Below are 25,271 nucleotides of genomic sequence, written 5' to 3'. Positions count from 1 at the left end.
TGTGTGGATCGGATTCAGAACGATAATCAAAACACACAGATGGAGTAGAACGCATCCCGTCAATCAAAGTTTTACAGTCCTATAGCTCGTCCTGGGTCGACATCTCAGACAGAGATGGTCTTATTGTTGGGCGATACAGGGATCCGTGGCTCATTGGAAAAAGCGTAATGGCTAACTTGGATCACATGTGCATTGATAACTAATGGTCATTTAAATCTTGTTGAGTTGTGTGACAGTCAATCACTGTTTGCAGATGCCATAGAAATGATACCGTAAACTGAATCATATCTGTCACGCAATTGTCCGTGACTTCTCTTAGAAAACAGAATTTTTAAAAATAGATTGATCCAAAACGAATGTTTAAGAGCAAACATGTTTTACAAAATTAGCTGATGTGCTGTCAATTCATTGAAAAACTATTTCCTCACAAAAGCGGTTTATTCAGCGTAGTGAAGCCACTCCTCCATTGACATCCATTAAAAAACAGCATCTTGTCTCTTTCCCTGCGTACTGCAGCATTAGCAGGCGTTACGCTTTTTTTTTGGCTCAGGTTGCTTGCTTTCCTTCAAGTGGCTTTGGTTTAGATTTAGGGTGTGTTCACACTTGTAGTTCGGTTCGCTTTGTTTGTTTGGTCCGGAACAAAAAAAGGGAATTGAAGGTGAAGAAGGAAAAAGGTGCTAAAGGAATCGTTCACCTAAAAATATAAATTTTGTCATCCTTTACTCACCCTCATGTTTTTTTCTTCCATGAAACAGAAAAGAAGAACACGTGTTGACTGATTTCCATGCTGTTTTTTATTAAATTACAATGAACTGACACTGACACCTACTAGATAAAAAAAAAAGTCATGAAAATATAGCTTTTTGTGATGAACACGCAAAAAAAAAAGAAAAAAAAGTCATTTTTATTAATAATCTTTTCTTCAGGTAAGGTGTTAGCCGCTTCAACTGGGTTGAGTAGCTAAGTTGAACCAGATCAGTCGGATTCATGATAAATGATTTGTTCATAAAGACATCACTTCAGACTTCGCTACTTCTCTGTTGTGTTTTTGTCACTTGCAGGGCTCACAAAATGTCCAAATCCCTGATAGCCCTTCAGGCACTCATTAAATTTAACTACCCCCCCCCCCTCGCAAACATCAAATAATTGCAAAACTCAAATATCAACTATCGTATATAAAATAATCAAATTACAATCATCAATACAATATGCATTTGGTTCTAACTGAAATTTCTATGAACTTGTATGGACAATGGAACAAATTACTATTTCTGTTCCAGTGACTAAAGCACTCATTGAGTGAGAAATCGTGGGGAATTGACGACACACCCAGAACATTGTGTCGTTTACCTCGTCATGTTCCAGCCACGGAAATTCCTTTGTCCATGAAACCTTATAGTCAGATTTTACTAACTCCTTTCGCTTTGTAGCGGTCTGCTTTTCTTTGGCTGTCCCTTCTTTTTTGACTGAGTAGAACTGAAATACCGGCGTAAATCCATGTGTCTCTTAACATTTTTACACACGTACAAGTTTCAACGATTTTCTGCAATCTCTATCACTTAGCAGCATTAAGTTAAAGGGTTAGTTCACCCAAAAATGAAAATTCTGTCAGTAATTACTGACGTGTAACACAGACGCGCAGCGCAAAAACACTACGTGAACCAACTAGAGGCCCAGAGAGAAGGAAATTAATAGTGGAATAAAGTCGTTATTTTTGTTTGTTTTTGCGCACAAAAAGTATTTTCGTCGCTTGATATACTTAAGATTGAGCCACTGTAGTCACTTGGACTATATTAACGATCTCTTTAATAACTTTTCTGGGCCAGCAAGTTTCGGTCACCTAGCAGCCTATGGAGAAGTAATCCAGCACTCAGATTTCATCAAAAATATCTTAGTTTGTGTTCCGAAGATGAACGAAGGTCTTACGCGGTTGGAACAACATGAGGGTGAGTAATTACTGACAGAATTTTCATTTTTGGGTGAACTATCCCTTTAAGTGAGAACGACACTCGTTTAAAGTGTCCGTACTAATTTTCTTTCCCAAACACCAGAAGAAAAGGCGAGGGGATGCAGCCGGTGTCATGACAAATTGGGCAAATGCAAATGCACAGAGAGGTTCAGATGCGCGAGTCGGCGCAGACCAGAAAACATACCGAACCTGTTTGAATTCTGCACAGAATTCTATATTTAAAAGCGACACAAAAAGATTAGGAGGAGAAACGGTTAGAGATTAGGATGAAACTTCGGCTTTACCGAGCTCAACGGCTCTGGCTGAGCTGTGATAGAAACGAAATGCTATTGGCTATTTTTAAAAAGGGGAGGAAGTGGAAACTACGTCAACACATTGAATAAGGCTGCGTGTTTCAAGGTGTGTTTCCACTTCGGTGGGCCTTTAAACTAATGATAAGGCTAATTTTGAGGAATTACACCATTTAAATTTCATGTTCCATGTAATTGAAAACTGAACCCTCGGGAAACAGCTTAGCAAACGTAACTACTCACAGAACATCTAACCCAGATGTTTGTGAGGTTTTGATTACGGCTGGGTCACGATCCGCCACGCACTGTAAAATCTGTTGCAAGTTTACATAGTGTTTGTGCCAAAACAGTGGCTTCAAGTCGTTGTTTTTGCTATAGCTCATTGAGCGTGAATCTATTTCTAGGCTATGTCAAGTAGCGAAACCCAGTTGAATTCATGCATTTTCCATAATCTCTTTGTTTGTTACATTTTAATCCACTTTCCCAGTGTTAGTGGTTTGTCAGTTTGTGGCTATGGAGATGTTTCTCAAACATTCCCAATGTAGAACTTTACACTGTTGTGCCAAAGACAAGTCTAGCCAAGTACCAGGTCGCTGTGAAATCTGTTTACGGAGCACTGCGAACCGTGACTGGCACTGGACTGTAGGAGAGAACTCACTTTGCTTTAATATATTGTTTAATAACCAGTCCAGCATTGAGAAATGCAGTAATATTCTTCCGTAAACTGGAGTTTTGGATGCTGTCGTCTTCGTGCAATCGAGATTCGAGAGGCATCTGCATTTTGATGTGATCACGTTTTGCCGCTGCAATCTTTTGCATTATGCGTGCCGCTGCCTGGTTAGGCAATAGATTCTCTTCATTTCCAAATGTTTTGACACTCTCCTGCATTTGCTTGAACTTACTTCCCTGTTTATCATGACCAGAGCAGTTGCTGACAATGAAAAGTTAATGTGACAGGAAAACCATGTGCTGTTTTCAGCAGGTTTTTACTCACTTTTTCTTGCTGAATCGTGGGCTTGTGTTTACTACCAGAGCTTTAAATGTGTTGACTAAAGATTGATGTGTCAAAGGTACATTGTTGTTAGGAAATTATGTAACATGTGCAGCCCAGATATGCAAGTCAAGACCAAACTTGAAAATCTAAAGATCTAATGACCGTTTGGCATCATAGATGTCCATCCCAACCTAATTGAACCTCACTCGCTGGTGTGCATAAACATTTACATTTACATTTAGTCATTTAGCAGATGCTTTTGTCCAAAGCGACTTACAAAATAGGACTAAATTAAGCGAGTCATCGTGAAGAGGCAAAAACAACGCAAGAAGTGCTCAAAATAGGAAGTTCAGAGTAGCATAAGCCCGATAGGGAGGATTAAAGGAAAAGGAAATCTTTGTTTTTATTTTTTTTATTTTTTTTATATATAAACGTATCATGTTTGCTTGCTAGTAAAGTGTCTTATTATAATTCGCCTAAGTATCCAATGCATGTGATGGAATTAGCATATTTAAATACTAAAGCCCTGAATATATCATATAACACTTGCTTTCTTTTTATATTGTCCCATTCATCAGTATTTTTCACAGTAACCACAAACCTTACAAACTTTGGCACATCCAGTGGCTAGTAATTCCTCGGAGGTGCTAATTGTAGCGGCCTGGGAACTTGTAATTAGACTCCCTGTGGACTGATGAAATCCCATGTGCCCTGAGTCCTGGAAAGTACACAGCAGCCGTCCAATCAGATTGCCACTGCTGGTTTTTCAGTGGTCTGTCTGAGATTAGGCATGCCCTGCCTGATTGAAAAGTATTGATTTTATTTGAATTAAAATAAATAAATTAATTATTTTGACACATATTTGGCATATTAGCCAGAATTTTTATATCAGTGTATCCCTAGTTTTTTAGTTCAAAAGTTAAACTTGAACTTGACTTGACTGTAGCATCTAACATAAAAGTCAGTGTTTACATTATATATATGTGTGTGTGTGTGTATACACACACACACACACACACACACACACACACACACACACACACACACAGAAATATATATAATAAATATAAAATATATACACACATATTATATAAACACAGACTTTTACGTTAGATGTGATTAATCGTGATTAATCGATTTTACAGCCCTAATAATTATATAAATAAATAAATAAAACCAAAAGTAATAATAATAAAAACAATAATTGTTGTTGTTGTCATTTACATTATTATTATAAATAATAATATATATACATTTTTGTTGTAGTCTAACGATCATTTAGTTATTAATTTGTCAAATTTTAAATAAAACAATTAAAAATCACTTCTGCGTATCTGTTATCAGATTTTTGCTGTACAAATAATTACTTTTTTATAATTGTTTTTTAGATAAATAACATTTTACTTTTAGATTAAGTGAGCATTAGATAATGGCAAATATAAAGTGAATTAACCCCCCCCCCCCACTAATTTAATAACAATGTTAATCTAAATATCCATTTGTCATTCTCTGCAATATAGTGTTGTGATGCCTAAATTGTAATAATTAATTTTTAATTAATTTCAACAAAGTAGTATAGAATTGAATCTAAGCCATTTATCAGTTAATGGCCATAGCATGCAAATAATTATTGGCTATCAGACATTTTAATATTGGTGCATCCCCAGGTTTCTAGTTGTATGTTCAATAGTTGTATGTTCGTACTGTACAATTTAAAAGTCCCTGTAGAAGGTCTATAGGGTTATACTACAGTAGTCAACATTTGAAGTGGATCAAAACCTTTCATCAAAGTTAGACATACATTTTGAACACTACCTGTTCTTGTCTTAGGACAACTTTGATTAACGTGTTTGATCCACTTCAAATGTTGACTGTAGTAGAGATTAGTCAGATGGACTGTTGACCATTAGTTGTTAACACAGATTCCTCGGTATCTAGCCTCACCCTATATCGTGGGAGTTACAGCTCTAGTGCTGTGAATGGAGACCCTTCTGTTTGTCATTATGGTATGACAAACCTTTTTAAATGACGTAGCCTAACCTTTATGACGACACAGTTTGGAAACCTTTTGTTAGCAGACTGTTCCAATCGGGAGTCTCATCCATCAGAATCAGTGAGGAATTCTCATTTTTGTATGGTCTTGTCTTGTCTTGTCTTGTGCGCACTTGTAAAATTGGAGGTTTTGGATTTGAAACGTACCCTCCATAAAGTTCACTTACCAATCCAAGTTCTTCTATCCTGAAGCTTTTTTTGGGATTGAGGAAAACCCAAGCTTTGAAGCAGACTAAAGTTTTAATTCTCGGTGGCCTTTGGGCTGATCCAAGACCATGTGACTCCGACTGACACATACTCATGCTGGTACACTCACACACACACTTGGCTGTTGGTTCAAACAAATACTTGCAGACATATATGGCAACTTCAGTGCTTGACTTTAAGGTTTTAGGCAAGTTCAGTGTTTTGTATTGTACACGTGCCCATGAATCCACTGATATTTAGTTCTACAGTTGCACAGTGTATTGAAGGATATGTAAAAATCACTCTATAGGAGGGCCTGGGACACTTTATGTCTCTATTTATTTTAGGGTGTTTTGGGTGATTCTTAGGTGGCTACTTACTGGCTCAATATTCATTTGTAATATTCTGGTCCATGGATGTGGCTTTGAGTCTGTGGGTTTTTTTTATTAAAAAAACTTTTAAATAAATTTGATTCACAAAACAAATTTGCATAAATAACACTATTATTATTTGTTTTAATGATTATATGAATATATTGTTATTATGTTACTTTTAATAATAATAAATAATGTAAACATAATGCATATGTTTATAATTATGTAATGGCCATTAGTCATTATTGTATTAAAAAGTACAAAACAATTAAAAATCATTTTTGCAAATTACTTTTTTGGTCATGCTTAAGAATAAAAATAAATCCTTAATGCCTTATCAATAATAATGTCACTCAGGTTAAGATTCAGTTCAACATCTCTATTAAATTTTAGTCATGAATATCAAGTAAAGGCACTTTTTTTATTTCAACAACATCTTTTGGTGAAACCAACCATTGGTAAATACTAAATAAATTCATTTTTTTTGGTCATATTATACAGTGCTGTTTACTCCTCCCATGGCAATGAAAAGATAGTGTTGTCTAACAAGTGTCCTTGTCATGGTGAACATTTCCTTACATGAGAGATTTACTGTTAACTGCTTAATTAATCATTTAAAACCCAGATGGGTTTGAGGTGTGTGAGTGTGTACTGTATATGTGGGGATATGGGTGTGTGTGTGTGTGTCACAGTTGACTCACTGTTGAGCAGCGGTCACATGGCAGGCTGTCAGAGGTTTAGGGGAGGAAACCTAATCCAGCAGAGGAAGCGTTTGACCCATCAGGACTAGAGTTTGAGTGTGTGTGAAGGAGGCTGCAGTGCTTTATAAGTTCTCGCTCAGCTCTCTGACTGTGTCTCTCTCTCTCTGGCGTTCTGTACACAGTGGCTGTTGGCTTTACACTAAGATGTCAGCGGCGGCTTCTCTGCAGTAAGCACTTTGAGGTATGTTTTTGAGTTTCAATGGATTTGTATCATGCTTCTTTAAAGTCAGTACTGACTATTTTTGTGTAGTTAACTAAAGTTCCTGGTCATTCTATAATTTTAATTGATCACACAGAATTTTGTTTTAGATGTTTTTCCGTATAATTTTCTTCTAAGAATATCTAAAAATGGATGCGGTTTGGTAAATACTAGTTTACCTTCAAATTGTATTACTTTTTATCACTTTGAATGGTGAGTACATGTATATGAAAAGTTATTATTTATTTTTTTATTAATAAAACTTTTTTAAATGAACTGTTTAGATTCAATGTACCAAATGATTAATTTATAACTTTGCATCTAGAAGTGAAATTCAAAAGTCAGCATATCATGACGGATCACAAGTCAACAGTGAAAAGTCCACTGTTTTGCTGATATTGCCTAGTCATCATACAGGGTGTACTTTTGTTTTTCCACTTAAGTAACTTTTGAATCTAATTGGTTAATGATCTAGAGAAATGGTCTGTGTGTTTTCAGCCTAGAGGCTGTGTGGCGTGTCTTGTGAGTTTGATAAAGTCATTAAACATGACAGCAATGAGCATCTCTAGTGTTCAGCACCATAGTGTGTTTAATAAGTTTCATTATACAAAAATGAAAAAGATCTTTTATGATTGTTGTCCAAAAGTATAGTTTTGTAGATGATAGTACTTAATTGATATTTGATACAGTTGCACTATCTGTATTATCAAGTTGCTTGTGTAAAACCTTTTGCTAGAGGAATAATTGTAAATCATTGTGTTGGGTCAATTTGACTAGTCGTCCAACAGTTGAATAGTTGTTATTAGAGCTGCATGATTAATCGTTAAAAGATCACAATCTCAATTGATGAATGATTTGGTCATGTCTATTAAACCTTGGACAAAATCACAACGGACCATTCATATCTGTGTTGGCACTGCCGTTGATCCAGAGAGAGCAGTTTGTCATGTATAGGTATGAAGCAGCTTCACAAGTATTGTTTTTTCCACACTATCGTTTTTTCCGTCTTACAAATATTCAAATTATATTCAAGTACTGAGATAAGTTTATAGTTTGGAATGGATATAAACACTGATGTCTATGGAAGCATTCAAAATACCTTTTGAAAGTAACTTGACACTTCAAATAACGATTGTATCAATTTCATCGTTACACCAGTAGGTGGCGACAAGTGACTGTTAAAATGGATTAGCGAAAAATACATTTATGAGAGAATCTTTTTTTCTGATTTTTTTCCATTCAAATGAATTAAACATTTTAAATAGACTGCAGCGATTAAAATTTTGTCAGAACCCCTAGTAAATTATGTAATTTTGTTTAGTTTGTCTGTTCAGAATTGTGGGAGAGTCGTGATCTCTGTTTGAAACAAAAAAAATCATAATTCTCAATTTATCCAGAATCGTGCAGCTCTAGTTGTTATTGATGTTTACATTCAGATATTCAGATGAACGTCTTTGGCCAAATAACTTTGCACCATGCCAGAATCTGCTGCATCGCGCTAAAAAATTGTTCAACCTTTAAAAACATTTCAGCATTTTTCCAGTTGGCTGCGTTTTTGAACGCAACAAAGCGTCTTTAAATAAAAATTGCAAATCAGTGCACAATTAGAAACATCTGATTGGCTATTAATATGAACTTGTGACTTATTGAGTTAATCATTTATACTTGTACTTTGGTAAAACAACTTAAAAAAATCCATAAAACAGTCCCATAGACTTCAATTATAAGTGCATCTTATTCACATTTTCTTTTGTTTGTTTTATTGTTGTAATAAATTTTTACAATTTTGAAAATTAGTTTTAGGCTTGATTATCCAATATTCTTCCCATATGTGTTTTGACATTATTACAGGGACTTGTTTGGAGTTTTGAACCTGCAACCTTTCAGTTACAAGCCCAGATCTTTAAGGCGGCACCATATAATTCTTGATCCAAACCAATTTTTCAACATTTTTCTGTATGAGGTTTAAATTCAACTGACAAACATGTCTTTCATGTGGACGAGCCGTTGGTCACTAGTAAACTAGAAATTCTATATTTGCTGACCTACTCGGTCATTGAGCGTTTTATATTTTTACGGTGAGGTTTCCACATTGTGATTGAAAGTCTATTTGCAGAATGGCATCTTTATTGGCAGTCTTTGCTTTGTCTGAAATTATGTTTTATGGACATACTTGAAAATAATCCAGTAAGCCTGTTTGCCTTTCACAAAAGCAAAAGGATTTTCCAAACTGGGAATGATGCATGATCCTTAGCTCTCTGTTTAGAACCGTTCAGGGATTCCAGTGGAAGTTAGTGGGATAACTTTAAGTTAGATTAGAAAACCTACAAGTTACTCGTACAGTGGATTGAATTGCATACCTGTCTGACAAGAAATTAGTGTCATTTACCCCACTTTCTTTATTCTTTCCAAGTTAGTCCATGTCATCTCTAAGAGCTAATCCTGTTTTGGGTTCACATTCAAGGTACATAGTTAAGTGTAGTAGACGATAATATAATTTGGCGTTGCTAGAAGCAAAATATGCACTCGACATTTGTGGGTATCTGCTTCTCAATTGTTGAAGTGGTTACAAAGTTGAGAAATTGAGAGGGAAATAGAATCAACAAACAACATGATTCCTTTACTCAGTCATTAACTAGTTTTTTACATCCATGTAATTTTCAATGCAAACGTGGTATGTGCACCCCATTTAATAGAGACTGATACACTATGTGCAGATGCACACCTGGTTGAACCAACTTGAGCATTAGATGTTGTTTTTGATCAACAAAATCAAAACTGAGACAAAGAGCATAGAATGGATTCTCTTATCATCTTTCATTGTGCAATAATAGATACTTCCTGTTTCAAAAACACTTCCTTTTTGGAACAAAGAAACTTTAATTTTCAAAATGTTAAAATACTTGTTCAGGAAACCAGTTTGAAAACAGTCATTAATAGTGTCGCTAGAGGCCCAAAAATGTACATACTTCACTGTTAACTTTTTTTTTATTTTTTTTTATTTATTTAGAATAAGATGAAGTTTCTGATCTCAAATGTGTAAACTCCATCTTTTAATATCAAATGTGCTTAAATTATTAGGTTGTTTGCTATTAGGATACTTAGAGACACTTGCAAGCTCGCATAATTTGTGACATTTTTGTCACTATTATTGTTACACTTTTTCTCACTATTATAAACCAGTTTACATTGTTGGTTTAGCATCATCATTTCTGACCTTTAGCTACTTGAAAATAGGCACTTTGTTCTAAAACAACACTGTAAAAAAAAGTTGCTACCTTTTAAGTACAATCAACTTGGATGTTTAAGTCATTTCAACTTAAATTACATTAATCTGACTAATCAAAATAAGTTAAGCAATTCGCAAAGTCTAATTTTCAACTTTTTTTATACAGTGCAGTGACCTTGCTTATGAATCAAAGGACAATCTTTTTTTCCCCCAGTAAATCAGTTTTCTCTGTAAAATATCTAAATATACATATCAAAGGCCCGGTTTCACAGACAGGGCATAAGCCAAGGTTAGGCCTTAGTTCAATTAGGGCACTTAAGTAGCTTTTATGAACATGCCTTAGAGAAAAAAAAAAAGTAAGTGAAAGTTGCTTTAAGGTAAACCAGCTTGAGGCTTAAGCCTTGTCTGTGAAACCGTGGGAAAGTTTCTTAACTTTGCTCAGTCAGCTGAGCAAAGTTAGACATTTTTGATTTCTTTTTAGAAAGCTTAGAAATGTTGATCAGTGTGCCACTCACAAAGCAGTTGAATCATGCAGTTTATATGAATTCAACTGGTCCGGAAAAGCTTTGTTGAAAACCTTCCGACAAAGTTGATGTAACTACTGAGGAACAGCCTATATCTAAATTTAGCATCTAATGAGACATTGCAAAATTACAATATAGTGTGCTCTATATTTAGATAACTCTTAAAGATAGCTGTCAAGTTTCTTAGAACTGTGTTGCAAGAAGAATATAAGATAATGCAGAGAACATATTTATATGCAAGAACAACTTTTTTTTTTTTTATAAGGGTTCATTGAACTTGGTGTTTATAGTCCATAGTTTTGGTCCTTCTCGATTTCATGTGTCTCTTTAAACAAGGTCAAGTTATTTGAGGTTGCATTGCCTTATTCTCTCATTACTTTCTTATTAACAATCTTTTTCAATCTTTTTTTTTTATCAGATTATGTTTATGAAATTTGAATTTTTTCTCATGATAAAAACGTGTATTTTTTGGGGGGTTGGAATATACATCGTCTTTTAAAACGATGTGGAAGGATTTCTTATGGTCTGTTAAGATTGTCGCTGAACTTTTACATGTTTGATGCAAGACCACAACTTCAGCATCATACTGGATGTTTCTTTTTAACAGGAACTGAATCAGGGCCGATAAAAGGGTAAACTGCTCCACATATCAATAAGTTTTGCCACACAACCTCCTTTTGCCAGAGAGTGTGGATTAAAACACAATTATTGCTTTCAGTGAAAGGAAGCACGTAAATGAATCAACAAAGGCAAGACTTGAAAAACAAATGCTGACGTCCTTGAAGTTCCAGTTTGTGGTCAAACCTCAACTCAATTGAACAATTGTATTTTTGCACAGACTTCTGCATCAAAGCAAAGGATACTTTCACACAGGACTAATTAAAGGGTGTCCACATTAGCAATTAAAAAGAATGCTTTTTTTTTTATTTTTTTTTAAGTTGTCTTTGTTGAAAATCAATGGTTAATTAGAAGTATTAAAGGTAATATATTTTGTTGGTTACAATTTACAGTAAGGTCTTTAACATTAGTTAATACATTAGCTAACATAAACTAACAGAGCGAAATACATTTCTTGTTCATTTTAGTGGACCATTGTTCATTAGTTAGTTGCAATAACTGTTAATAGGTACTGTGTTAAAGATAACTTCAGATCAGATGTCAAAAATATATTAGTAAATGTTGAAATTAAGATTAATAAATGCTGCTTTGCAGTATTGTTCATGTTAACTACCAGTGCCGGTCCTCCCCATATGCAAAGTATGTAAGTTGTGTAGGGCCCCTGAACCACAGGGGGGGTCCCCTTGCTCTCAAAGATGGTTTATTGACTATGAATACGGTTAATATAATTTTAATATAATATAATTTCTCCTGCCGGACGTGCTCGAGCGTATTGAGCAGCTTTCTGTGTGCCTAAAGTTGCTTATGTCTTTAGTAAACATAAACAATTGGGAAAGTAATCTAATGATTGTCAGTATATTAAATCTGTGCGTTTGGTCTTAAAGTGACAGTAGCCTAATAAACCTGCTGCTGTCTGTCATTCAATGTTAACTAAATAACAAAAGAAAACAAGAGAATCATTCACTGCTCTTCTCTGAATAACTTCAGTAACTTGAATAATAATCATTTTATATGTAATTCATACAGAAAAAACTTTACTGATTTTTACATTTAGTTATTCAATTTCTGTATTATTAGTAGGCTAAATTGTCTATTAGAAAATTCCTATTCTTTGTAATTGCATCTTATTATGGTATTACTGACCGTTTCAACTCCCTGTTGTTTGTTGACAGTGAAACTCCTCTGAAAGAACAGATTAAGGGTTTGGTTTTATCAGTGTAATGTAGTTAGCAAAAGTTAACCTTATTGTAAAGTGTGACTTTTTGTTTTGACTTCAGCCTGAAGGGTTTCTTAAGTCAAGCTCTTGAGACGACTGTTGTAATGTATGAAGGACTAAAAATGACAGAACGAAAAATAAATAAATAAATAAATAAATAAAAGTAGAAATAAATAAATAAATGCAGAAATAATAGTGAAAATAAATACATTTTGGTAATATAAATGGCTATTTCTGTATTTTTACATGTATTTATTTATTAATTTATGCATTTCTATATGTATTTGTTTATGTATTTATACATTTATTTATATATTTATGTATTTATATATTTATTTATTTATTTATATATTTATATATGTATTTATTTATACATTTATTTATTCCTACATTTATTTATATATTTCCACATTTCTACATTTATTTATTTCTGTATTTCCACATTTCTACATTTATTTATTTCTGTATTTCCACATTTCTACATTTATTTTTCCCTGCGCATGTATGCTAATTGACCAATGGCTAAGCCACGCCCCCAAACGCGATGAGCCAATCACAGTACGCATAGCTAACCCAATACACTCGGACATTCTCTGCTTCCTCGTCCATTGCAATGCATTGCGGTTATCAGTTTTCATTCGTTTTTATGTTTTTTCTTGTCATTTTGGCTTTTAAACAGCATGTGTGTGTGATTTTGGTTGGGTGACAGTTGTAGGTTACAGTTTGACAAGAGTTTACAGTTTGACAAAAGCACAATGTTGTGTTTTACACAAATATAAGTAGGCTAAACACTTTGCAGTTTTAATTATGTCCTGTATGAACAAAATGGAGTATGTTTTTATGTTTCCACTGTTCGATCGCGCCCGCTCTCTGACTGACACACACACACACAGACACACAAACACGCACACACACATTCCAGCAATGCAATCTTGACATCGCAGCCTGTTCATTATTCTGCGCTCACACCAAACGCGAATAGAGCGTCAAATTCGTATCCGCGTCTAGTTCGACGCTTGAACATTTTGAATCCAAAGCGAATAGGACGCGCGTATAACGCGAGCGTTTGAAGCAAAATAGCACCAAACTATAACGTTTACACTGTGAACTGTAAAATGTAGAAAAATAAATGTAGAAATGTGGAAATACAGAAATAAATAAATGTAGAAATGTGGAAATACAGAAATAAATAAATGTAGGAATAAATAAATAAATATATAAATACATAAATATATAAATACATGTATAAATACATAAATAAATGGATATAGAAATGCATAAATAAATAAATACATGTAAAAATACAGAAATAGCCATTTATATTACCAAAATGTATTTATTTTCACTATTATTTCTGCATTTATTTATTTATTTCTACTTTTATTTATTTATTTATTTATTTTTTGTTCTGTCATTTTTAGTCCTTCATAGTAATCTTTGTATGGCGTTCAGTTAAATGAATGATAGTTGAACAAACCTTTATCTACTATTGCAATCACATCCAATATTTTATGGTTATTTATTTCAAGCATGAGTCTCTTATCTGCGTGTCCTTACAGTAGCAGCTTTTTAATCTGGTTGTTATCAGTCCTTGGATATGAAGGGGACTGTTATGTTATGCCATAAATGGAGGAGCATACTATTGTTTTAACACACCATTGTAACATGAATATAATAATTTGCAACTAACAAGTTATTTAACATTTCAAACTGTTCACAGGTTATGCTGCCTATAAACTCCTGCTTGAGTCTCAGTGAGAAAGAGAAAGGCTAAAGCCTCTGCAGATCTAAGTGTTGTTCAGCGTCTCCTGTGCTGCGTCACCCCAGTCTCCTGACGTCGACCATGAGTGACCCCGTGTCTTCAGATGAACTCACCAATGCCGTGGCGTCATTCGTTCACAACGTAAGTCAAGTGCTTCATTGGTTCGAAGCCCGGTTTCACAGACAGGGCTTAGATTAAGCCGGGATTATGCTATAGTTAAATAAGGCAAGGCAAGTTTATAAGGACATTTACGTAGAACTACATGTTCTTTATTCTATAAATAAAAATAAATAAACTTGCCTTGCCTATTAACAAAAGCTATTTTAAATAGCAAAAGTTTAAAATATTTCTGGTTTTACTGTGTTCAGCATAAGAAACAAAAAAAAAATCATTTATTGCATACTTTTGACTGGTAGTGTGTATGTATGTGTATATATATACATACTGTATATAATGTATATACTTTTTTATGCAACATATTGAATAATTACCATGGGATTCACATGATTCTCTCATAGGAACTGATCAAAAAGGCTTTTTTTAAATGGCTGATAAGAGATTTACATATGATATAGGTTAATAATACAAATACTTATAGCAATTGATATATACATATGCTGATGTAACAATTTAAACTGTAAACTAAGCATTTTATTTGCACAATACTAAAGTATGGACATTTTAGGACTGCAGTAAGGGTAAAGGAAGCTAATACTTTATAAAAAGATGCCAATAAATATTGAGAAATTGATTGGTATTTAATGGTATTACCATAGTATCCAAAAAAACTCTTTTGTAAGGTATATGTGCACATTTATTAATTTTTTTTCCCCCCTAGATTTCCATCTGTAGTGGCCTCATTCATTCACTTACTTTTTGTGCTCATCTTTTACAAGAGAAAAAAGGCAGACTTCCTAAACAAACATCTGCTTTGTAATTATCTGTGCGGTCTGTCTTTAATGGCTCAGTATCACTAACAGATACTATAAAACTCACTCGGGCAACTCGAAGGAAACTCAAAGACCTTCTCACCCGCAAAATTGACTCTCTTTTTTCTTTCTCCTGCAGCTGTTTGCAGTGATATACAGCAACTTTGTGTGACTTGATTTGCATCCTCTCCAAACCCACACTGCTGAGTCAGCGTTCCCAGGGTTTTGCTGTTAAAGAGCCAGCTCCCTTCCGACACAAATCCAGTCTCTTCAGTCTAGTTCTGCTTCACTATGTTGGGCCTGCAGTTCAAATAGTTGTCGGTGTGCTTGATCTTTCCCATTACCATTTTTATTGACACAGAAGCATTTATTTTATATCATTTAGCTTTAAAACCAATTATAAAAGCGCTGATGGGAGTGGAAAGTTCTGCCGATACCGATGCAACCGGATCATTTCCAGCGCAATTTAGCGTCTGGTTTAAGACATGTTTTTTTTTTGGGGGCAGTAAATGGTGCAAATATCAGTAAATTAAGTAAATCACCTTGCATGAATCATTTAAATACTCTCCCTTTTTATAGCTTTTTTGTATTGTATTGTATTAATATAAGACTTTTTAATGAAATTCAATCATTTTAATAATACTGAATTTAAAAAATACAAGCCAATAAAATAATATAACAACAGTTTTATTGAAAGTAACTCTAAAATTGGACAGAAAATATATTTATATTAAATATCAGTATATTATTCTTTATTCAGTTCTATGCAACAGAATCAGATTTAACAGGTTTACTTTTTTGACCAATTATCCAAATAATGTAAAGTTAAAGTTATTATTATCAGAGCATGTGAGCAGAGCGTAGCGAATCAGTGAACAGTAAATGATTTTCAGCGGCCGAAATTTCGGTGCATCCCTATATTTTATGTCCCAATAGGTATGAATTTCTCATTGCTATTTAGTGTAATTCAGTAGAAGTACAGAGCATAACTGGTTAACTGATATTGGCTGGCCTCTTGATGGCAGGCAACTGTTGACTCATAAGGTTAATGATCAACCCAACGACGCGACTGCTGGTTTTGGGTGTGTGGATGTGGGGGGGTGTTTTGGGGAAGACTAAACTATCAGCGATTGGAGTTCGAGCGAGACCTGGTATTGCGAAAGTGGGTTATTCCATATCCTCTTCCTGCTGCGGTCACGTGACGACAGGTTGCGGAGCAGCGTACGGCTTCTGTTTGCTCATCTTTTAGATTTGCTTTGAAAAATAGATTATTTTTCTCGCTCTGTGGGACGCCCTCGTGTTTAGATGACCAATGGACTTCCTGTACACGTTTACGGTCAGTCATTTATTGAGTTAAAGACTTCCTAAATGAGCTATAGTATTAAATGCATTACCTGTTGAGGATGACCATACATCCTCATAGTGATATGTTGCATAATAGTCGATGGCCCTCTGATATGAGTTGTTGTTGATGCATTTTTTGCAATATTTCGTGGTCAGTTCTTGGCAAACAAAGTTTGAGAGAAGGGTAATTTTGGAAGGCTGAGGGCTGGTGGATCTTGCCTCATCGTTTTGAGTAAATATTAAAAGGAGGTTTTTCTACAAGTTATCAAGGCTCACATATGTGATTCATATCTTAAGTGTTTAGCTTATTTTATACAGTATTGCGTTTTGTTAAAAGTCAGCATATAGGGCTTCATAGTACTCTTAACATTAGATGCATGTAAAAACTAGATTTGCAGCTCTGTACCCACAGCTCTCCGTAACGCTCCCTCCTGTGTTGTACGCGTGTCTTGCTGAGTCAGCGGGATTTCAGAAACCTCAGAGATCTGTGTGGCTAATCTCTCGCTGGCCATGCGCTCGCGTGAAGGAGACTTTGCTTTGGCCACTGGCTCTTTGTGTGAACTGACTCTAATGCTGCATGGGAGACGCTGCACTGCCATGTAAGCCACTGCTTCTCCTCAAAGAATTCTGCTGGTCTGGAGTGGGCTTGTGGGACGTTATATGGTTTACTTTGGGTTCAGCTCGCTGTCTTGTTGGCCTGAGCATTGTGGGTCTGTGAGCATTGGTTCACGTCGTATGTGTGCGTCCATTACTGGGCGAAGAGCCAAACCTCAGTGTGATTTCACTGTAGAGAAAGTGTATTTCTTGTGGGTTGATACTGACCACAAGTCTTTTGAGGAAAACTTTGATTTGTCACTTTTCGTCTACTAACAAGTTTGTTGAGTTATGACAGTGGAGTTATAACAGGATAATAGGAGTTATAACAGTGTTTTGTTTTCGTATCATTGAGACACTATTATAGTTTTTATTAATATTTTATATTTGTTTTTATTTTATATTTTATGTTTTCATTTTATTTTTTTAGTAATTTTGCTGTGTCTTTTTTATAATCTCTATATAATTATTGATTTTATTTTAGTACTGTATATCAAGTTAAACTAAATGAAAATGATAAATGTTATCTTGGTAACTAGCTGAAATAAAATAAATTAAGGGTTTTTTACATTTTTATTTTATTTCAAATAACATTTTTTTATTTTTATTTATTCAATTATTTTATTGCATTTTCAGAATAATCTGCATTGAGAGTACAGGCATGTGATGAAGAATAAACCTAAAAATTAAATGCATAAAATAATAATAAAAGAATAATGATTTTTTTTTGTATCATTGAGACGCTAACAGTTTTTATTAATATTTTAAATTAGTTTTTAATTTTAATTTTTTTGTGATTTTGTTCTGTGTTTGACATTTTTATTAGCTTTTTAAAATGTTTATATAATAATTAATTTGATTTTAGTTGTAATTATTTTAGTATATCAAATTAAACTAAATGAAAATAAGTTATATTGGAAACTATATGAAATAAAAATAAATTAAGTTTTTTTTAGTATCATTGAGATACTATAATCTTCATTAATATTTTGATTTTATTTTATATCTTGTTTTCAATTTAATTTAGTTAAATGTTTAGTGCTTTTGTTCTGTGTTTGTCATTTTTATTCGTTTTTCTTTTAAATCTCTATATAATTATTAATTTAATTTTAGTACTGTATATCAAGTGAAACTGACCACTAAATGAAAATGTTATCTTGGCAACAAGCTGAGATGAAATAAATTAAGGTTGTTTAGATTTAATTTTTTTCAAATAACAAATGTTCTTTGTTTTTTTAATTTGTATTGCATAATTGAGAGTACAGGCTGGTGGTTAGTGGTACATAAACGTAAAAAAATAAATGCATAAAAAATAAATAATAATGCTACTACTAAAATAATAATAATGTAAATGCAGTAGTATTTAAGGATACATAGTATAAACATGTAAGCAATGTCATTTTAAGGGATTTACCCACAATCTTTGAAATGAGTCAGATTTGTTTTTTTATGGTTTAAGTCATAAGTTGAGCCAAAGCACCAAAGACTATTAATGGGACTTTCAAGTGTATAATCTTTGTCCTGTGATGTTACGAAGCGCAAATCGCCTTTGTGTAATTGGTGAAAGTCGGTATAACTGTATAAAACCAAATGTAACTGGTTTTGCTCAGAAGATTTGGTTGAGACTGGTCAATCTGTTGTTCCCACATGCCGATAACAGCATTTAAGGCGCCCACGTAAAGTCTCAGAACGAATGAAAGCAGATTTGAAGCCTCGGCGACACAAGGTAACCATAAGATGACGGATGTTTTCTGGAGAGTGTCAATATTTGCCTGTGGAAAATGTTGAAGTGTGGCTGAGGAGATTATATTGTTCTGAACAATCGAATCCATGCGCCTTTCTTCCAAATCGTGTTTGTTTTTAATCGCCCTGCGGAGAAAGACTAACAGCCCTCCGATGACAGCGAGAACACATTGAGTTTTCTCTCACTTTGTTGTTCTTGAAGACATACGGGAAGAACGGCTTTCTCATGAGTTCTTCTGCACAGCTTTGTGAGCACTGACTGATTCTTTCGCCAGCTCTAGCAACCATGGTAAGCTTTACATTGGTGGACTCTAGTTAGCAGGTGCAGACTCTTATGTTCTCTTTTGTTTTGTGAAAATAAAGTTTCAATTATTTGAGTGACTTGAGTCATTGCTGTTATCCAGCACCATTTGATCAACCACTTGTCAGACTAGGGCTGCAGTATTTATTAAACTAATACCAAAAATCATATGATTTTTTTTTAATTTTTTTATTTATTTTATTTTAATGTAATTACATTTTTACTTTATTTTTTATTTTATTTTAATGTAATTTGTATTTAATTAAATTTTATTAAAAATGTTTTATTCTATTCTATTCTACTCTTCTATTCTTTAAGGGCCCCCTGTGGTTTCGGTCAAAATAACATTTTACATTGTTTAACTATTGAAAATTAAAAAAAATGTATCCCATCATTAAGTATTAGTATTGTAAATTTACAGTTGCAATGTGAAATAATTTTTTTATTATTATATGTTTCTTAAATACTCTTTTTATTATTATTTTACAGTAAAATAGTAATATTGTATGATTCATTAAGGTATAATTATGATATTATTATTATTAGTAGTGGTAGTAGTAGTAGTAGTAGTAGTAGTATTTTATGTTTTTTATATTTTTTTATATTTTAGTATTTTATATATATTTATTGATATATAATCCCAAAATATTGGCTAAATTGTGCAGCCCTACAAACAAGCACAGCAAACCTTTTTTATTATTATCACACTTTAAATTTCAATCACAATTTTTTATCAGTAAAAGAAAGAGAGACATTTTTATCATTTTTTTTTAAATATTATTTTAATCTAAAAATTGCAGCAATTTTCTGAGGATGACTTGAATAATTTAAATTTGGGAGACATTAATTCTAGAATGATTGGGGACATTTTGTTGGGGAATGCATCTGCGCAGAAAATAAAACACAATTTATTAAAAAATAAATAAAAAAATCTCTTTCCACTTGAGTTTTTATAGGCCACATGCGGCTCATGATACTGTTTCAGCATCTCACTCTGAAAACAGCAGCGTATGTGTTTATTAAATCACAGCTTTTGCGCTTTGACTCGCTTTATGTCATATCGTGATATCTATTTTATTTCGATATAGCATGCAGCCCTACATCAGACCCAGATGATGTCCTACAGAAAATTGATGCTGGCACGATAATTTAATCCAGAACAACTGATGACCAGTTACTCTAGTCACTGAAGGATATATCACAAATAATAAAGTCTTTGTGCGCCGTGGAATGCATGCATACGTCATATAAATGCAATATCTAGCACTACTGAATGGCAGAAATTCTCCTTGTGTAATGTACCATGTGAGTGAGCACATGAGTAGGAAGACTACGCAAACCTCTCCTATTGTGGACGTGCAAGAACAGGTTTAGATGAGATGTTAATCAAATTTGTTTTGATTTTGTAACAAATTTTGAATGGAAAAGGTTTGTTGTGTCAGATATTTTTATTGCATGTAGGAAACTTTTGTGAAGATTTTGTGAATTTGCAAAATGACACATATTGCAGGTAATGATTTACAGTGAATCAGTTTTATCCCTGTCTCTTTCCATGTGTTTGTTTGGGTGATTATTGAGCAAATGAGAACGCTCCATTGAGGTGGAGCTAATAAGATTGCTTGTTTTTGACTTGAGGATATTTGCTTATATTATTGCAGTAAGCGCACCAATGAGCTGTAAAGCCTCTAGTGTTTGCATTTGTTTTACATTATATCATGATTCCCATTTAATTTAGTAAGAGATTTACTACTGAATCTGGATCACTGGGAACTCTGACAGGGCTCATTTAACTCGGCGTGGTGTTCTGTGACGGTTAATGCTTTTGACTATGACTCCCTCTAGTGATCGTTTAAGGACGCTGTTAGCAGTGCAGAGATTTATCACTTCTTAATAGCAGGATTCGTACTGTTACTGCACCAACGGGAACAGTTGGCCATCAGGAAAACATACTATAAATATACATTTATTTTACTTTGCTTTTTTATTTTAGTTTATACTTGTTTTGAATTAATTTTTCCTCATTGACCTCATCCTGTGTCGTCCTCCAGCCCGAGTCATCGACCTCATCTGTCCGAGTGCCACAGAGGGAGGAAGAGGAGGATGGTGACCTGAACAAAGCATTAGGTGTTCAGCGCTTCCAGCAGATTCTGAGCCCCCCTCCCAGAGTTCCCGGCGAGCAGCACCGCACCTACAATGAGGATGATTTTGAGTGTAAGTTCACATCCTTTCGCATCCCTTTTTATTTTATTTTATTTTATTTTATTTTATTTTATTTTATTTTATTTTATTTTATTTTATTTTATTTTATTTTATTTTATTTTATTTTATTTTAAAAATATGCTTTATTTTTTCGATGCTTTTGAAGTGTTGCTACAGTGTGTGTGTATGTATGTATGTATGTATGCATGTATGTATGTGTGTGTGTATATGTATGTATATATATATATATATATATAATATAATATAATATAATATAATATAATATAATATAATTTTTTTTTATATCTCATATATACATTGATACATATAATTTTTTTATGGTGGAGCCAGCAATAGTACAGTTGTAATATACAAAAGTATTAGTAATAACAACATTGTCACAGGAGCACATTTCACAAGATGTTTCAATCTTTTTTTCCTTGTTTCGAAATAAAATATTCCACTTTTACAATTTTTCACATGAAAATAGTTTGGAAGCCATAAATGTGAAAATGCAGAACTGAAACTCGGCTGTAATCATTCTCAGATCACCGTCACTCCTCCCATCACATCCACCATCCTCTGTCCAAACTCCCGGGAGATGGAAGGAGGAAGAAGAGTGGGAGGAAGAGGAGGAGGAGCAGCAGCAGTAAAGAGCACAGAGCGTGTTCAAGCCCCAGCGGTGCTTTGGCCATCGAGGAGGGTGAAGATGAGGAGGAGGAGGAGGAAGAGGAAGAAGCTTCAGAAGGCCAGAGCGCCACCCCAACTCTCACAACAGACGCTGAGAGGAAAGACAATGTTCAGGTAACCAGATTTATATCCTATATGTATGATTTAATTGAATGTCTTATTAATTTAGTGAAAGCTCTTCCATCTAATGAACTTTATCCAAGACAATAAATAATAATGTAGACAGCATACTGAAATACTGGGAAAAACGTAAGGCAGCGCCTAATGATAGATTATATTTACACTATGTAAAAATAGCAGTATTTTCTTTGCAATAAGTGTAAATAGTGGCCTAGTTAGATACTATTTGCACCTCCATTGTTTTAGTACATTATAAAACAGCATGCAGTAATAACATAAGTGTAAATTAAATAAATGCTGTCCTTCCTAAACCTAACCCTACCCGATAAACACTTTATTATTAAATATCCTTTAGGCACTTTAATTCCCCTTTTTTACATATTTTCTTTATATTTATTGAAAATAAATGCCTTTCCAATCTGATACGCGATGGGAAAAGGGAGAAGAACGAGTTTGGCAAAAGGCGTCAAAAAGTATCTATAATGCGCCTTACACCCTACACCAGGGGTCGGCAAGTAACTTTGGCCGCGGGCCAATATTTTTTTTAGCCAGTAGATGGCGGGCCAGCTACACAGAGTAGGCCTATGGATACAAATTAAATACTCTTATATACTGTAGGCCTATAATCGCGGAATATGATGGGTCTGACTTTTGAACTTTATTCCTTTTTTTATTATTATTATTATTCATTCGGGACACACACATACACACCTAAGGTTTAAGAAGGTCTGCGCGGGACTGTTTTTTTCCGTCCCGCTCCCACAAGGTTCTATTCAGCAACCGCTTAAAATACGCTTTATTTCCCGCCCCGCGCCGCATGATTCCCTATGTGCGTTTCACACAGTATGCGGCGGTGAAATCGCCGCGCGACTACGGCTTTTCTCAAGTATTGGAAGAGTTTTGTGCAGCATTTAGGACTTCCAAAATAATCCGGCGGGCCAGAAAATATTGCTGGCGGGCCAGTTTTGGCACGCAGGCCCCCAGTTGTCGTTCCCTGCCCTACACCATTGCTGCTGCATTTTTTTGTACTTTTTTTCTGGCCCAACCAGTCAAATATGGGCGGAGTTAGTGTAAATAGCCTCTGCCAACAAGATGGGCTATTTGCACTTAGTGTAAATGGATACTCTGTAAACATAAAGGGATAATTCACTCAAAAGACTTTCATTCATCTTCAGAACACAAACTTGTATATAAATACTCAATATAATAGATAGATAATTATTTCTATCATTTTATCTCTTGTCCAGTTCTTCGTGTCCGATGATGACCCTCTTGTGTCCACCCCTGAGACTTCAGATCCTCTCCCTGCACGAGGAATCCTGATCGTCCCGTTGTCTGCGGTGTGTTCGGAGCCCCAGGACAGCACATCCACTGAGTGAGTCCGCGTGCTTTAGCTTTCCATATGCAACAAGCGTTTAGTGTAAATATGCTGATAAATTCTGTCATCATTTACTCACCCTCAAGTTCTTCCAAACCTGTATGAATTTCTTTCTTTTGCTGAACACAAAAGAAGATATTTTAAAGAACATGGGTAACCAAACAGTTGATGGACCCCATTGACGGTACTATACTAGATTCCCATACTATAAAAGTCAATGGGGGACATCAACTGTTTGGTTTCCAACATTCTTCAAAATATCTTTGTTTGTGTTCAGCAGAAGAAAGAAATTCATGCAGGTTTGGAACAACGTGTGTAAATGACGTGTAATTTTTGGGTGAGCATGAAAATAATGAGAAAATAATGCACTTCATGCAATTTTGTTTCATTCATTTTGTTGTGAAATGTGACCTGGAAAAGTTTTTGTGTAATTGTGGTATTTTGGTGGAAACTGTGTCACCATTTTTTTTAAGGGAAGTTCTCAGTGTCTTCAGTTTTGTTATTTGCTCAGCTGAAGTGGTGGACATTGCAGGTTGCGTAGCACAAGCTATAAAGCATGCACTTCCAGCTTGTGTCCGCCTCTCTGTTCTTGGTTTACTGTAAATTGAATCATTAGATGCCAGTGCACAGCACACCCTGTTCGTTACCTAGGACGAGATATTTCAGAGACCAGCAGGGTATCAGTCTCTCTCCAGACCTTCATCACCGCTGTCTACATCATTCACCCGTTGCTACTAGCAACCGCACTTTGCTTTTATAAAGCGCTCTCCACCTTTCCTTTCTGCTTTCTCATCTTTTAAATGCAGGAGTGTCTTTACAAACAACAGGATTCATTGTCAATATAATTTCTGTTCTTTTGTAACATTAACAATGACAGGGATTTTGTCCTTGATGTTTTTGGTCTAATAAGCTTTTAAAAACGATTCATTTTAAACGAAAGGTAAGTGCTCAAGAAGATTTTGTATTTGTTGCAAAATTGAGTGCAAAAAACTTTTTAATTAATCTGTAAATCTGTAAAGATTGTCATAAGAACAATGCGTACTCTATAGTGAGCTACTGAAGTTATGATTGAGTATTCATGGCTAAGTTATATTGTATTTCTTCAAGCAATTTAGTGACATGCATCTTATTTTTGTTGTGGACCGACAAAATGCAATTTTTTGTCTGCATGTTATTGAGCTAATTAAGTAATAAAAAGCTACCAAAAGATATTTATCATAGTAAAACACTAGCACTTTTTAAAAATTGCGAGCACAAAGCAGTTTTTACTCCTTTTGTGGACTTTAAAAAAAGATTTGCATGTTTATAATCAGGGTTATTATCATTAACTAAAACTATTAAAACAGTTATGTTAAAGGAAATAAAGCTAAAATAAAATATAAATATTAGCTGGAAAACTTAAACTAAACAAAAATTGGAATTATTACTGAAATTGAAGTTGAAGCTGAAGCACTAAAATAATTCATTATTTAAACTAAAAACGTTTAAACTAAAAACAGATAACTTTTTATGTGTTTTGGCCATTCATTTACATGACAATGGCATTTTGGAAATGCAAACTTACAAAATAAAACGGGTTTCAAGTGCAAGTTTTTAAAATGATACCATTATCGTCTCGTTGTAAACCACAAAACGTGAATTTGTGAAAACTGTGATGTCATGATGTGCATACATATTACATGAGACTGAAGAATAAGCGCGTAGTGTTTCTTTACAAAGTGACATTGCCAACTAGTGGCCTGGCAGCAGAATACAGTGAGTTTAGTCTTTTTCGCAGGTCCGTGTAAACGGGGATCATT

At 34.3% G+C, this 25,271-nt stretch overlaps 1 protein-coding gene across 4 annotated transcripts in view; it reads left to right on the top strand.

The window, feature by feature from the left end:
- slc4a2b (solute carrier family 4 member 2b) overlaps window positions 1-25,271 on the top strand; it is a 45,648-nt gene that overhangs the window by 3,243 nt on the left and 17,134 nt on the right. Inside the window, exons 2-6 of one of the 4 annotated variants that reach the window (XM_084102853.1) lie at window positions 6,749-6,807; window positions 14,133-14,315; window positions 21,134-21,296; window positions 21,832-22,088; window positions 23,342-23,469. In XM_084102853.1, the coding sequence (XP_083958979.1) occupies window positions 14,256-14,315; window positions 21,134-21,296; window positions 21,832-22,088; window positions 23,342-23,469 (608 nt within the window). In that variant the 5' untranslated portion in view covers window positions 6,749-6,807; window positions 14,133-14,255. Of the gene's footprint in view, window positions 1-6,653; window positions 6,808-14,132; window positions 14,316-16,299; window positions 16,440-21,133; window positions 21,297-21,831; window positions 22,089-23,341; window positions 23,470-25,271 lie in introns of those variants that run through there. The other 3 variants (XM_084102852.1, XM_084102854.1, XM_084102855.1) reach the window with 3 other exon arrangements.

This window comes from Abramis brama (genome assembly GCF_963993115.1).
Source record: "Abramis brama genome assembly, chromosome: 24".
Lineage (NCBI taxonomy): Eukaryota > Metazoa > Chordata > Actinopteri > Cypriniformes > Leuciscidae > Abramis > Abramis brama.
This window is presented reverse-complemented; position numbering and strand designations above follow the sequence as displayed.